This window comes from Rutilus rutilus, assembly GCF_951802725.1.
Source record: "Rutilus rutilus genome assembly, chromosome: 8".
NCBI lineage: Eukaryota > Metazoa > Chordata > Actinopteri > Cypriniformes > Leuciscidae > Rutilus > Rutilus rutilus.
In genome coordinates this window covers 21,211,331-21,227,337 of record NC_140222.1, presented here as the reverse complement: position 1 = coordinate 21,227,337, position 16,007 = coordinate 21,211,331, and the positions used below count along the sequence as shown (strand labels likewise).

General features: G+C 36.2%; 1 protein-coding gene across 3 annotated transcripts; it reads right to left on the bottom strand.

Moving 5' to 3' along the window:
• Window positions 1-410: 410 nt before the first annotated feature.
• On the bottom strand, window positions 411-15,322 carry LOC311295978 (protein NLRC3-like). 3 transcript variants are annotated; one of them, XM_084417569.1, is made up of 10 exons: window positions 15,108-15,322; window positions 11,723-11,811; window positions 10,879-10,994; window positions 10,723-10,759; window positions 8,859-10,623; window positions 4,728-5,075; window positions 3,773-3,928; window positions 2,762-2,808; window positions 2,581-2,620; window positions 1,808-1,936 (listed from the first exon to the last, which is right to left on the bottom strand). In XM_084417569.1, exons 1-9 carry the CDS (start codon window positions 15,185-15,187, stop codon window positions 2,607-2,609), a joined length of 2,652 nt encoding a protein of 883 aa, XP_084273695.1. In that variant the 5' UTR covers window positions 15,188-15,322; the 3' UTR covers window positions 1,808-1,936; window positions 2,581-2,606. The 3 variants fall into 3 exon arrangements, with proteins under 3 accessions (XP_084273694.1, XP_084273696.1, XP_084273695.1); XM_084417568.1 differs by lacking the exon at window positions 2,581-2,620 and having other exon boundaries at window positions 411-1,936; XM_084417570.1 differs by lacking the exons at window positions 2,581-2,620; window positions 2,762-2,808 and having other exon boundaries at window positions 1,768-1,936.
• Between the last annotated feature and the right edge of the window lie 685 nt (window positions 15,323-16,007).

Below are 16,007 nucleotides of genomic sequence, written 5' to 3'. Positions count from 1 at the left end.
AGTGGGGGAGGGGCATGAGAGTTGTAAACATTAAAAATTTTGGCTAAGTCCCCTCAATCTGCCAGACTTGCCAACTGCAGCTTTAAGTCGCCATTTTGCGCTGCCATGTTTCTACAGTAGCCCTAAATAGACAAACTTCTCTACAGAGTGCGCTTCGTAACTCTGTTGTTTTTCTTCTTCTTTGTTGGTGTTTTTAAAGGCAACTTGCACCGCCACAATGTAACATCACAAAATCGCACCCTTAAACAGTAGATTAACAGCGCACTTCTGATTTCAGGCATCATTCACGTCTGAAGCACAAACAATAACTGACATTCTATACATTTTGTTGTATTGATGCTTGCCTTAAACCAGTTTCTCAAATTTTTTTCTGCCATTCCCAACAAAATGTTAATAAACTAGGCTTTAAGTTTAACTGTTAAAATGTGTTTTATTAACATCACATTTTAAAAACATAACGTCAAATAACAGCATTAAAAACTTTCATTCAGAGAAAATGAAAGTGCAGTTATATGATCACTTTGCATGAAATAAGACTTTGTTCAAAAGTAGATAAAAATAATAATGCAATTGTGTTTGCATTTTGCCTCTGATAACATCAAATTCAAAAACTGAGAAAATACAAGTGTGGGCTAGTTGTGCTTTGCTTCATTTTGTCACTTCGCAAACTGCATGCAAAAAGAACAAACAAAATTAAAAAATAATAATAATCTCAGGATTTTTGCTGGCTACGAATAATGTACGTATTTTAGGTATTTTAATAAGATAATTTGATTTGTATTTTCCAAGACTTTTATATACTGTGTTTCCCACAGTATTTTTGTGGGTGGACCTCGGTACCTCTAGCGGGGTCCTGGGGCATGGTCCCCCAGAAGAAATTTTTTTACATTTTAAAGATAAATTCATTAATCTGATGCACTTTGAAAGTTCACAACTAAGTGATTAACTAATTTAGTGTCTGCAATTTGAGCCTGTTTTGTAGTACACATCTTTTCTGAGCCATGAGACGGATGTGCTCAGCGCTTGTCATAGGCTATATCACAACTATTCAGTGTTTTCAACCACATAATGTTTATTACTAACAAATTTTTTGAAATTTTAAATAAAAAATAAAAAATAAAATAAAAGCAGATCATCAGTCATTCAGTGCTATTGTGGTTGTGGTGTGACAAGCAATGACGCATCACCATGGAAACCATAAAGTGATACGATCTAAATAACGGTCGCCTTGAAAAACTTTTAAACTTATGTGTGAAAAGGTTTAGTAAGGATTACATTTAATTGTGTCGTTGTTTTGAGTGTATGGCCAATAAATAAAGGAATTAATAGAAATGGGCACAAAAATGACAAAATTTTCTCCTGTTTGTCGCGCCCCACTTGTCATGTCTCTATCCCCCACCATTCCTTAAACTGACTGAGCTGTCTGGTTTCTCAATACTGAATGCAGCATAAAGTTCCTGGTCCGCAGGAAAATATGCATCAAACATGTACAAGATTTCAGGCTCTGAGCTCAACCTATAGAAGAAAACAGAACCAGCCTTTTGGTCCACGAACACACCTAGGTTTCTGGTTGACTCTGTTTGAAGTGGTTTAGTTAATGATTCCGTTTTTTTGTTATGAGCCACACATCCATTTTTTAAGCAAGATAAACTCCACGACATCTTATTGCGTCCCAGACGTACTGCGTCACTCGCACCCTTTCTCTTGATTCCCTTACAGGCCACGCCCATCTGCACATCTGTCCCGGTCACTTCCACCGTAAAGAAGCAGCGTCCTGAGAGCGGCTGGCAGCACAGGACCTGGTTGATCTTGTCAAATCTTTCTTCATTAGCAGGAAGCTGTTGTTTCTCCATCTTACGAACAGCTACTGTGTTGTTCTCGCTCAGATAGAGGTATTCATTAGCCGTCTGAAGGTCAAAGGTGAGCGCGATGGCATCTAAAAACAAAGTGAGATTAATCAGAAAACGTCAGCTTAAATATCCACAGTTACCATTAGCAGTAAGTTCTCTTTTTTGTCTCCAGCAACACATCTATGTGTGTAGATGATGTGAAATACTTTTGGGTAGAAACATGCCATATTCCATCTAAAGCTATTTTAAACAGCATTTCAGTAATTCTTTCATAATTTTAATGCAGGCAGGTTAATTTAAAGAAACACTGTAGTCTGGTTTCACAGACAAGGCTTAGATTAAGCCAGGATAAGACCATAGTTAAATTATGACACTTAAGTAGACAGTTAGAAAAAAACAAAAAAATGTACTGGTGTGTTTGACAAAACAGTTGCACTGACATAATTTAAAGTATTTCAGTGCAAGTTGCTTTTAAAACAACTCAAATGCATTTTAGTCTGGGACTAGACTTGGGACTAAACCAGGCGATTAACTATGGTTACACTTTATTTTAAGGCGACGTGCTTACATTGTACTAACTCAAATAAGTACTGAGTAATATTAATTAACTTCATGTTCTTACTATAGTTACAGTTAGGGTTAGTTTATTATAATTATGCATATTACAGTTATTACTATAGTAAGTACATGTAGTAATGTGTAACTACGTCACCTTAAAATAAAGTGTTACCTTAAGTATTTGTATAAATCCATCTGTCAGACCGCAAGACCTTTTAAAATGAAATGGAAAAGGTGTTAAAAATGGTGAAACAGTTACAGCATCTACAAATACGCTTTCACTTACATATTCATATACATTTTAACCTACAATCTTTGTGTTGATGAACATCCATGTGTATGTTTAAACTCACATTTGTACAGTCCTGATTGGTCTTGGCAGACTCCTCCAGAGGAAATCCTGGTTATAGTCAGAGTTAGGGTTAGTAGGGTTAATATGTTAAGACTTACACATTAATTGAAGCACATTTTAAACATGAATGGATAGTCTCTCATTCCACAACGCATTCACATTTTTACCTTTACATTTAATAATTGTCAAATCAACAGCATATAATAAGGATTCCTAAATTAATTTTGGGTCTCATGCAAAGTTCTTTAAAAAGTGTTTTTGAACAAATCTTTTAAAGATGCAGTGTGTAAATTTTAGCGACATCTAGTGGTGAGGTTGCGAATTGCAACCAACAGAAGTCACGGTGGCTGACAAGAAAAGATGTTGTCATCTGAGAGTAGCTAGTTAAGCAATGAGGTTTCTTTACAAAGAAATACATTATATTTACTTAATTATTCAGTAAAACGCTGTGTTATTGTGAATATTGTTACTTGTTCATCATTGTGTCAGTGTTTTATTCGCTGACTTTAGTTAGCTTCTTTAAACTTTACAACATAGTGACAAAATGCACTCTGTAGTAGTTTGTCTGTTTAGGGCTACTGTAGAAACATGACGGCGCAAAAATGTCTATTTCAATGTAAGGGAACCCACGGTGTATGTAGATAGAAATGGCTAATTCTAAGGTAATAAAAACATAGGCCTATTCATATTGTTCATATTGAAGGTCTTTATACACCACTGAAAACATAGTTATGTATGTGATATTGCATTTCTATCAACAAAAAGTAAGTAAACGAAACAGATCCATTGATGTTCCTACACTGATTTGTGTTTTCCCATCACTGAAGCCTGTTACTTGTGCAGAGACGCTCGCTGGTCATCACCTACAGTACTTGTGTAACAAAACAGCCTACAGGAAGTATACCTAAATATAACAGTGAACAATTCACTGAATGACTAGGACAAATCAACGGATCCAGTGGATGTTCATACCAAACTTCCACATGAACATACAAGATAGATGCTACAGTACCTCAGTGAGGGCAGCTTAGCCTTCAGTAGCTGAATTTTCTGTTCCATGATGTTTCCAAGGTCATTATACTGCAGGTCCAGCTCTCTCAAATAGGATTTGGCTTTCAAAGACGACAGCAACTTAGAAACTCCTTGTTTAATTTGACAGCCTGATAGTCTATAGAGCAAAACACGATTTTATGTTTAGATCAACTGGTCAAGGAATAACATTCATGATATTCATTTGTTTACCTATTTCAAGGACCAACCAGCTTTGGTTCTGATGGTTTCCTTACATTTTTATATTTAGGCATCTAGTAAATGATTTTGCATTCACTCTACACTCTATTCACTCTTTATTTGCGGTCAGTGAGTGATCCCTGAGAATCAAACCTATGACCTTGGTATGGCTAATGTCATACTCTACCAGTTAGAGTACATCAAGGATTCCCAAACGTTTTTGTCAGCCGAACCTTAGTCTCAGCCTCAGATTTTACACTCACGGATCATTGGCTAAACGTCTGATGCATAAGGCACACAAAATGGGAAACACTTCAGGAGTTTCAAAATCGTTATCTGATTGGTTGAATTCTACAGGATTTCCGGGAGACGTGCGTGTCATGTTCTTTAACGGTCCGCCTGGAAGCAAAGCCGTTGTGATGCCAAATCCCCTCATGGAAGAAGAATGCCATTGAGTTTACAACTGTGACATTAAGCGCTTATCAGGACCAACTAAATGCTGGATTTTCAAAAGTTTGTGAATTTCGCGGCTCCATTGTTGCAATAAACTTGCACAATGTTCTTGAATGAATAATTTATTAGATGTATGCCGGTCTGTTGTCTTCTGACATCGACTTTACATTTTCACGCCGCTTAAAATTAGTTGCTTTACATGTTGGTCAAACTTCCTCTTGGGCGGTCCTTGGCCACCCTTACCATCTGACTCGACCCTGATGTTTGCAGTTAGTTTTACTTACTTCAGAACCTCAAGATGACACTTGGCTTTCCGCAGCCCAACTGAGAGAATCTCCACTCCTAGATCTTCTACTTGATTGTCGCTGAGGTCCAGGATTTTCAGATTCACATTTGATCCTGAAAGCACATCCTTGATCAGCTCCATGTCCTGACTATGGAGGTTGTTGTGACTGAGGTTTAGCATCTGAATCTGGCATTTGGGATCACAGAGGGCCTTAGAAAGCTGCTTCACTGCAGACTGTCCCAGACTATTGTGGCTCAGATCAAGATGAGTCAGGTGAGAGTTTGGAGAAGTCAGGAAAGACACCAGGATATCACAGTGTTTCTCTGTAAAGCCGCTTCCTTCGAGTCTGTCAATATTGAATTTAAACCGTTACAGTTTTACATTTAAACCCTGTTGCAATTTTGCATTTATATCCTGTTACAGTAACAATTTTACATTTAAACTGTTACAATTGTGCATTTAAACAGTTACACACTGTTAGACTTTTCTGTAATTTCTACAGTTATTTACTTTAAATCCCCCAGTATTATACTGCTATTTCTCTTTACAGTAAATAACTGTGATTCCCATTGCATCATGGGAATTTTCTGTGACGTCTAACACCACATACAGAGACTTACTGTATTTTTTAAATTTGCTGTATACTACTGTATTTGACGTAACTGCCTCTCTGGCTGGCACCATTCCACCGTGCTTTTTATTTCCTAATTTTTGCCTTACATCGCGTGTCTACAACGCTATAATAGCCAGAGGCTGTCTATATTGGACACATTGAAGCGACCGGACCTTTAAATGCAAACCTGTTTATCCCTTGTAAGAACTAGCGCGAGCGCTTGGACTCGTATCGGACTGCGTCTGAAATATAACGGCCGCGGCGCATCACTACACTGTCTGGGATTTGTCGTGTCGCGTCAGACAGACATCCAGTGTAGGTAATGGGGTCTGTCTTTTGTTGGATCGCGACGTTCGTGTCTGGCCCAGGGAAGAGACGGAATTCACTTCACCGAGAGAGAGATCAGCAAGCAAGGTAAAAAAAAAAAGAAAAAAAAAAAACATTCTGTGTATGTTGACCATAGACTGGCTGTTGACAGGATTGTGCCCAGTTTAACGTATGTTAACGTTAACGTTAGCTACTCGTCGTCAACATGGCGGTAACGACCTTTACCATGGTAAACTGAGCTAACGTTTCATTTTACACACTTTGTTAGATTATTGAATTGTCGAGTTAAAATATGCCAACGAGCAACGCGTTTACATTAACAATAAATGTGAATAAACTAATGTGAAATTCTGTTTATAGCCTAATGTTGGCCTACTGATGAGAACCTTTATAGTTTTAGCATTAGTTTGCAAACTATACCATATTATAGTTGTTTTTTTTTTAATGGAATTTAATATTTACTTCCATTTTTGTGTTTAAAGGCAACTGCAACAAAGCGCCAATTCGCGCCAGTGACTTAGCAAGATTCCAGAAGTAGGCAAGCCCATTTGTGATATATTTTGAGATAAGTTTGCTGAAATGATTAGCATACGCTATGTGAAAATTGCTTTTGAGCCACTGGTGCAGACTAGGTAGCTTACAATATCTTATAAAATCTCTATAAAATTGGCTAACTTTATATCAAATAAGTGACCTTTGCATTATGTCTAACTTTATTACACAGCAAATGAACCAATCAGAAGATGGACCATTGTCTTTGTTCAGTCTCACCAGATTAAATGTATCCAGGTAAGCACTGCAGTAAAACTCTCACTAATTCATTCAGACCAAATCTAGCATTCTAAACAACTTAAGTTTATATTTTTGCATTATTGTTATATTTTATTAGCCAGAAGACTCTACCATTGCAGTTCCACCTGACTAGGAAGGTCCTAATATCAGCGCACATGGTGGGTTAACTACTGTAGGAAGGAGAACGATCATCACACAGTGATTTCTTGCATGTATCTTACTGTGTATTTGTCTCAAACAGGTACTCCTTCACTGCAGACAAGCTGAAATGGGCTAAAATCATCTATTTCAGTCGTTCTTTCCATGGATCTCAGCATTTTTGGACAGAATTTAGGATTTGTAAGTATTAAAATTTAATCTGGCATAATTTAATTTAGTTCTTTTGTATGCTATTTATTGACAAAAGCTGTTTACAAATATATATTCTTAAGTTTTTGTGAAAATAATAATACAAATGAACAAAAAAGGAGGTTAAAAATAATGTGACACTAATATTCTATCTCTCTCTCTCTCTCTCTCTCTCTCTCTCTCTCTCTCTCTCTCTCTCTCTCTCTCTCTCTCTCATATAGTTTTGGAACCGGGATCTCCTCTGAAGGACTGAGTACATTTATGTTTGTGGGCACGCATGCAGACCAGGGAACACTCTGATGTTGTCAATCAAGTTCTGAACAGGAACCAATCTTTGGAGAAGTTCATTTATTCACAAAGGTGGACAAAAACATTGTGTTGGCTTTTTAAAGATTATTTTGATGATGACTTTTACTCCTATGCTGTAGAAAAGATGGAGTAGACAGTCAGACATTGATAATAATAAGAAATGTTTCTTGAGCATCAAAGAGACTTCTTTCAAAAACATTACGACACTTAAATACTTCTTTTGGCCTCCAGTGTACATGAATCCAACACATTTTTGGAAATAAGTGAAATTATTTTGAAGGTGGGGTTATGTGTCATGTATTGTGAAAAGAACTGTGTTTTGTCCTGTTTTGGACATTTCCTTTTTGAATGCTTAAAGATTTATTTATATTCTGCAGTTTTATGAATGTAATGGTTGATATTTCATTATAATACTTGTATAAGCTAAACAACCAATGACTCTACATTCATTTAGTCAAATGCTAATGTTTTGTTTATGGTTTTATGTATGTTTTCAAAAATGTTTGCAGTGAAGGACAGCACATAATGTGTTAATTTAACACGTTTACACATCTTTGTGCTAACCTCTCTGACATATTTACTTTGTTAAAATCATTAACACAATGAATGAGTTAAAATTAACACAAAAAATGTTGTCTCTAAACTCACCCATTAATGTGTAAAAATTTCACACATCATTTCCAGCATTGGCATACTGTTTATTTTGTGATATATATGAAATGTTTTAAATAAAAAAATGGTATTTTGTGATAACTTTGTCTAATTGGTTTGTATGAAAGTAGTACTTATGTAGGATAAAAATAAAATTAATCATATATCAAAATTATCAAATCTAATTTATATTTAGTACAAATAAAAATAATTACAGTAGTGTACTGATTAGCTTAGTTTTTACAGTAATGCACTGTACTGATTAGCTTCGTTTTTACAGTAATGCACTGTATTACACAAAACTGAAATACGGTTTGGTACTGTAACTCTTAATTACAGTAACTTACTGGCAACAGTGTTGCCAGTAAGTTACTGTAAAAAACCCTTGAAAAGTCTAACAGTGCACTAAGGCCTGGGACACACTAGATGATTTTCAAATCTTAACCGATTTTAAAACTATGGAAGACCACATGCATAAGGACAGTTTCAACCGATTATAGCATTATAATCCTCCGAACACACACACAAGAAGATTCGTCCGGACCACGAAACCACACACCTGTCGACATTTTCACAGTGAGACGAGATCTCACGGAGACTCACAAGATCAAACTTGACTTGAGAAGAAAAACAAATGGAGGACGATCTATGTGGTCAGCTAGTTCTCCTTGCGTGATTTTTGTTTTACGGGGAGAAAAACAAAGGAGAAAAAAAAGAATATGGGTGATCTTTCTCAATACTATAATATCGTGGCATGTTTGTGGCTGCCAAGTTTCAGCTATAGAAGCACGCAACATCCCGTTGGAGAAGCTTGCTCCATTAATTGGCTATCGTGGGCATCACGTCAGAGGCAGCCCGATCAAGAGTTGGGATCGTGCAGGCTCCAACGTGATCAGGAGCAGTGAAATAATCGTAATGACACCACACAATTGAGGATTTTTCAGACAAAAAGTAATTTGAGAGAAGCTTCGAATATGCAAATCGGGCTCAAAATCTGGCTTAAAATCTTAAAGTGTGTCTCCAGCCTAACTTTGACTGAGAATATTTAATGATACATTATGAAGATGTTCACAGCATTATAATACTTACTGAGCCTTTCTGAAGCACTTGATGGCTGGAGAGAATCTCTGAAATCCTTCTAAAGTGATGTTGTATTTCCTGAGGACAAACTTTTCATGGTCTTTATCTGACATCACAAACCGGAAAGCCAGAAACGTGCACTGGAACAGTGTGAGGGGCTTTTTGGTCCGTGAGCGTTCGAGATTTTTCATCTCCAAAAAAGAAATGTCTTTGAGCTCCACAAGGCAACGAACAAGACTGAAGCATCTCTCAGGGGTCAGATCTTTCCTCCTCAAAGACTTAATGTACTTTGTCACTTTTTTGTGATCTTCTGAGCTACTGCCTTGCAATGGAGGCAGGAATCCTTCAAGTATTTCTCTGCTGGAATCGCAAGAAATTCCGAAGAGAAAACAGTTAAAAAGATCCAGGTGTTCATTTTTTCTTTGCACGGCCACGTCGATCACGCCTTTGAGAAAATCAAACAAATTAGACTCTTGCCCCTTTTTAACTTTAATCAATTCCAGGGAGTCTTGATTTCCTGATAGAAATTCATGAAAAACAAACAAGGCTGCAAAGAATTCCTGGACACTGAGATGGACAAAGCTGTAAAGTTTAGTCCTTTTAAATCCAATCTTGTCAGAGACACAGGTAATGATCCCAGGATTTTGGAGAGCGTCTTCAGGAGTTATATAGAATTTCCTCAAGTCTTCTTTACTGAAGATTGTATTGTGTTTCTTCAGCTCCCAGTATGCCAGCTCTGCCAGTTTCTTAATCAATTTTTTGTGCTGTTGTGATGGCAGTTCTTTCTCTTGATATTTGTTGAGGTTTAACCTGGTCTGATTGTGCAGATAGTGTATATACATTTCTGTTTGATTTGAGGGCTTGTCCCTATCTTTATTTTGACTTGTTATGATGTTTTTGAGAACAACCGACGAAATCCAACAAAAGAGAGGTATGTGGCACAATATCCACAGGCTCTTATGCGACTTCAGGTGACCGATAACTTTTTGGGTTTGAGCTCGATCCTCAAATTGCTTCGTGAAGTACTCCTCCTTTTGTTCACATGTGAATCCTCTGATCTGTGTGATGCATCCCTGTCTGAAGATCTCAGGTGGAAGCTGTCCAGCTGCCACAGGCCGGCTGGTGATCCACAGGTGTGCGGATGGGAGCAGCTTTCCTCGCAGAAGGTTTACTAGAAGGACATCCAGTGTGGTCTTTTTTTTAACATCTGACAAAATGCTGGTTTGAAAGCTTAAATCATTTTTATATTCATCCAGACCATCTAAGATGAACAGAACTTTTCTATCACAGATCCAGTCAGAGATCTGTCTTGCATCTTTGAACTCTGGGTAAAAGTCACAAAGCAGGTCAAAAAGACTCTGGTTTTCTCCCTTATTCAAGTTCAGCTCTCGAAATGGGAGCAGAAAAACAAGTTCTAGATCCTGATTGGCTTCTCCGCTTGCCCAGTCGTGGACAAACTTCTGCACAGTGACAGTTTTTCCGATTCCGGCGATTCCTTTCGTTAAAACAATCTTCATGGTTCTATTTTCATCCGAGGGTGGTTTAAGAATTTCATTGTAGTTTATGACTGTCTGCGCTGATGTGTTTGAATCATTCGTCTCGATCTGCCAGATCTCATGTTCTCTATTGATTGGGTCTGATACGTCATTGATGATAAACAGTTGTGTGTAGATCTTATTTAGAGTGACTGACTGTTGTGCACTTCCCTCCAAAATCCTCTCAGAATCCTTCATCATTTTTAACTTCATCTTATCCTTTATGCTCTGAAGAATGTCTAAAAATGTTGGAAAGTCATATTATTAACAGGAGCACTGCACTTATGAATGAACAATTTTATGCAGCAACAGTTTTGAAATGTCTTTCTGACCCTTACCATTTTGGTTTATTGAGGTAGAGTGAGACTCTTGTGGCTGAAAAAAACATATACACATAAATATACAGTATTTATAATATACACATCTTAAATATGCAACTCTGTACGATGTACAAAATGTACAATATTACAGTGTATTAATGACCAGACACTCACCATTTTTAGGTTGATGGTAATACCACCACCTATGTTGCATCCTAGTATTTTTGGAGCATTTATTGTGCCACCATTGCTCTGGTTAATTCTGAAGTCCTGATCCTGAAAATTCTGATCTGAATTTTGAATCAATGGTTGTCTTAGTTATGTAAAACTGTTGTTATTATTATTAATGATTGATCATTTTCTACAGAAGCCCAGAACCGCAACGTAAAAAAATAATAATTTATGATTAATGTCGAAATATTTTGAGAATAAAGTGATAATATTTTGAGAATAAAGTCAAAATTACGAGAATACAGTCTTCCATAGTAGGCTAGTTCTTTCTTTTTTTTCGTGAGGTTGAACTGCCTTGGACATGGATCCAAACAAAATAATAGCTTTTTACTTTTATCTGGGCTTTCAACAAAAGGAAATTCTACAGGTGCTAATCTATCAACATGGCATTGCCTATAGACGAGCACGAAGACTCCATCGGAGTAGTGTCTTCGTGCTCGTCTATAGGCAATGCCATCTGGGTCGAGTTTATATTTTGTAATGTCCTTAAACAAATGGTAGCTAATGCCATGTTGATAGATTAGCACCTGTAAAATTTCCTTTTGTTGAAAGCCCAGATAAAAGTAAAAAGCTATTATTTTGTTTGGATCCATGTCCGAGGCAGTTTGACTTCACGAACGCATTTCTTTACACACACACACACACACACACACACACACACACACACACACACACACACACACACACTTTTAATCTTTTTTTTTATGGATTTTTGTTTTTCTTTTTACGTTGCTGTTCAGGGCTTCCATAATTTTCTAAAGAGAGTAATTGAGAAAAATTGTCCTACTTTTGATCTCACTCTTTTCCATTTTTAATGCTTTGTTCTTTCCACATTCATTTTCCTGCATAGGGGCTTCCAAACTCCCTGTTGTTCCACTGTGGTAAGATAAACAGTTTATGATTAATTCTTATGTTGTATGATTAATGTTTACATCTGACAGCAAATACATACACTATTCAAAAGTTTGGAATCTTTAAGATTTATTAACTTTTATTTATTAACCAAACTTTTTAATGGCAGTGCATCACAAAAATATTAGGCCTGTTTTCAACAGTTTAATAATAAGAACTGTCAATTGAGAAACAAATCAGCATATTAGAAATCTTGTTTGGTGCTCATTTAACATTTCAAGGATTAAAATGCTTGGTAACATGTTTGTTGACATATCACAACACACTAGTTCAGCCGACCAATCAGAGCACATCAGGCTTTTCATAAGGAGAGCTTCAAATAAACAAGGCTGTGTTTCTCAATAGTATCAGAAGCCTAAATTGATCGTAGAACAATTGCCACCAATGGTCTCTATGATCAACTAGGACAAACCAGATCCGGCACCACACACAAATTCAAGGGGAGCACAAAAATTAGATCAACCTCATTGCATAATAACATTAATCGATTATAAACATTTATGTTATAATGATAATAATCGATACTAGTGCATAATAATATAATTTACTGATGCTTGTTTGTGCTGAGGCTCATGCTGCCTCTCGAGGAGAAATCAAAACAAATAAGTGCAGCTCTCACACAGAAACTCAGTTAACATACTGCAGTAAAAATTCAAAATGTGGAGTTTTTATATTTATAACATATGATACAGTTAGGAAACGTCACACGACCAACCAAGAGTGCTGAATAACATCACGATTGAAAATGTAGCTCTGATTTCATATGACAGTTCAATAAACAAGTGATTAGTATTAAGTCACTTACATTTTAGAGCAATATTGACAGTTTTTGTTCTATTTTAGCAGCGAAAATAGTTCCAATCCAAACAAAGATCACAGGAGAACCGATAGCACGTCTCTCACAACAACACTTAACACGTTTTCATCACTGAATGATTCAGCATTTTGAACGAATCGGTTGAGTCAAAGATTTAATGACCCATTCATAAATAAATGCCTCATTCTTGATAAATCAGAGGTTTGAATGAATCATTTGAATGAATGACTCAATGACACGCTTAATAAGAGCGCTTCCCAGCTAACACAAATACGTAACTGTTACGTAACTGCAACATAATCTGGTGACCAAACTTTCGTCGTGGCAACCGGAAAAGTGAAATTCCCAGATACATTGTTACAACATCACTTTGTGACGTTACCAGTTAGTAAGCACGACATTGTGACAACATAACTTTACAGACATGCGACGTCGAAACTACGTTGTCAGTTGGTAAGTCATGAAATTACCAAAACGCCACGTAACTGGGACGTAGTTGGTAATTTTGTTACCTTAGGAAACCGTACTGACGACGGTGTCAGTTGGTAATTTGATGGTAATAAAATAACAGACATGCAACGTCGAGACTACGTTGTCAGTTAGTAAGTCATGAAATTACCAAAAAGTATGAATAAATTACGTAACTGCGACGTCGTGTGTTAGCTGGGTCCTGCCGCCACCTACTGGTGGTTTAGTTTCATGTTTTAAAGTGTCATTCTTGCCGACATTTCTTATTTCTATATTAAAAATTATATTGTTTTTAAAACAATTTCATAACATTATTTAATGTAAATGGTAACAACCGTGTCTTAATTTATTGATCAATTTTAAGAATTTAAAATGAAAGATGAAGCATATATTAAATAATTACGGGGAAATGCCCTTTATAAAGCTTCATAATCAACTATGTACAACACAAGTGTCACAATGTCAAGCTGTTACATGGCTTATTTATTTATGTATTCGTCAAATTCAAATATTAGTCAAATATAAGCAACTAACCACTCCAACAATTTTAAACACAAAAATAATATAAATTTAGGTCTACTCACTTTTGAGTAGTGCTCACTAGGTGATCACTATTGACAAACCAATTAAAACCCTTTGAATGAAATTGTTGCTTTAACCAATCAGATAATCAGTCAGATTTAATCAGCCAATTAGATTTTAATTTGACTGCACCGGGGCCATCTAGCAGGCGTACAATAACGTCAGCATTTTCACATCCTTTGATTGGATGGTCAGAGTGCATACTATTACTGGTAGTCAGAACTAGCAAACCGCATCTGTAGCGAACTGCATAAACTAAAATATGTTTCTGTAGATTTAATAGTTTTTCAACTTTTAAAGGCAAAAGTCCCGCTGATCTCATTGATTTCATTCAAAAATATGTGTGAGAGCTTGGGTCAGCGCAGCGGTACAGGGATGTGCTGCAACAATGTACAATGTGTGAATTATTATTTTTTTTTTTTTTAACATGATTTACATACATGAAAACATATTTTATTAGACCCTATTGAAAAAGTATACTTTATTGTATTTTAAATAGATTCCCTTTTTCAATAGTACATTGCAAATATACTAACAAAACTTTTACTATCTTTAAATATATTAAAAGTATATTAGCATCATGTTTATACCTATATTCACAATACAACGTTTAACACACTTTAAAATATAATTTTAATATATTAAATATAATAATTTAAAATATATTTTAGAAAAATATACTTGAAGTGAAAATTCTGTTTATTTTTTAAAAGTGTATTTATTTGCACTTAATTAAAAATATATTTTAGGTATATTTTAACTGCGTGCTGGAAATGATCATTGTAACAATGCATTGAAATACTTTCAAAATACACAGCATAGTATTCTCTCTCTCTCTCTCTCTTTCTCATCTCACTTCCTGTCTAGATACCGTCCTATCCAAAAATATATATTTTTACAAAATATAACATATATAGAATATAGAATATAAATTGTAACACAAAGTACACTTTAATATCACCAATTAAGCATGTAGCCTAATTAGTCCCTACACAGTTATATACTTAAAGTATTCTTGCAAGATTTGGCGGGGCGCTCAAAACTGCATGGCTGCCAGCGGCGTCCCCACCCTGCTTTGCTATCAGGATGATTCGCCCTACGAGTTCGTTTACCATCTAAATTATTTGGAAGCTGTTATATTAATGTACAAAAACTGTGCCTTTAAGTTTTTTTTTTTTTTCACGAGTTTCGAGCAGCTTTGTTTCTCACATAATGCCATAACTACACAATCACTTTTAGTAGCCTATATTTTAATATTTTAAACGCATTCATTGTTTCATATTGGGGATATAATGACATTTCATGCCTGTTTACACACCTTATTGTACCTAACAATCACAGTCCCTTTTTCTCAACAGTCTGAAACCGGAAATATGTTAATGGAGTATAATACCTGTTCTGCCGTTTGGTCGGTTTCTTCTGTAATAAAGGGCAGTTCTTCTCAGTCATATCTTTCATGTTCACGTGCTCCATCACTAAACATTTGTTAAAACACTAAACTGTGTTTGTTTCTTAATAGCTTTTAACTTAAACTGTAAAAGCGCCTCGTCTGAAATGTAGTCGAAACGAAAGTTGGGAGTGAGGGGAGGAGTGAAAAAAGTACAGGCAAGCAGGACGCGATATTTTTTTTCCCAGGATGGTAGGGGAAGACTCATGAATATTAATTAGGGAAGTCATCCCTGATTGGTCTGATGACCTAGCCCTAACCCCACCCCTAAACCTACCCGCCACTGGGGGTCTGATGATCTACCCCTAACCCCGCCCTAAACCTACCCGTCCAGGGATGACTTCCCTAATTAATATTCATGAATCTTCCCCTACCATCCTGGGGAAAAAAAAATATCGCAAGCAGGACTCTCTTCTGGGAGTGGATCAGACACCTACGAGATCAAACGTGGATATTGCGAGATTCACACTCATGCACGTGGGTGTTGCTTTTATAAGCTATGAAAATAAACATATGAACAAGACACCAAAAGAACTTGTTATTTATTTCCATTCGAAAGACGTGTTTGTGAATCATTTTTACATTAATTACAGACATGTTTTTTTTTTTTTTTTTTTGTAAATATGACAACAATTTGGCTACATAACCCATTGAGAGCACTCGCGGTGATCACTTGTGATCGGTTCTGCGCAGATTTTACTCATCTCAAACGAGCCTCTCTTGTGATACGCCTCGTCTATGGCAAGCCGTTTTAGAATTTAATTCCTTTGTCTGTACTAGTCATAATTTAGTTTCACAATAACCTAAAAAGTGAGAAGTGCTTCATGTACTAATTTACATGACCTG

Bases quoted from the DNA above. Each gene is read 5' to 3' on its own strand.
- LOC311295978 (XM_084417568.1), bottom strand. From the start codon at position 15,187: ATGGAGCACGTGAACATGAAAGATATGACTGAGAAGAACTGCCCTTTA. The intron at 5,076-8,858 runs GTAAGTATTATA...CAATATTGACAG, and splicing joins AAGTGCTTCAGAAAGGCTCA to ACTCGAAGGAAGCGGCTTTA. The intron at 2,809-3,772 runs GTACTGTAGCAT...GACTATAACCAG, and splicing joins GCTAAGCTGCCCTCACTGAG to GATTTCCTCTGGAGGAGTCT.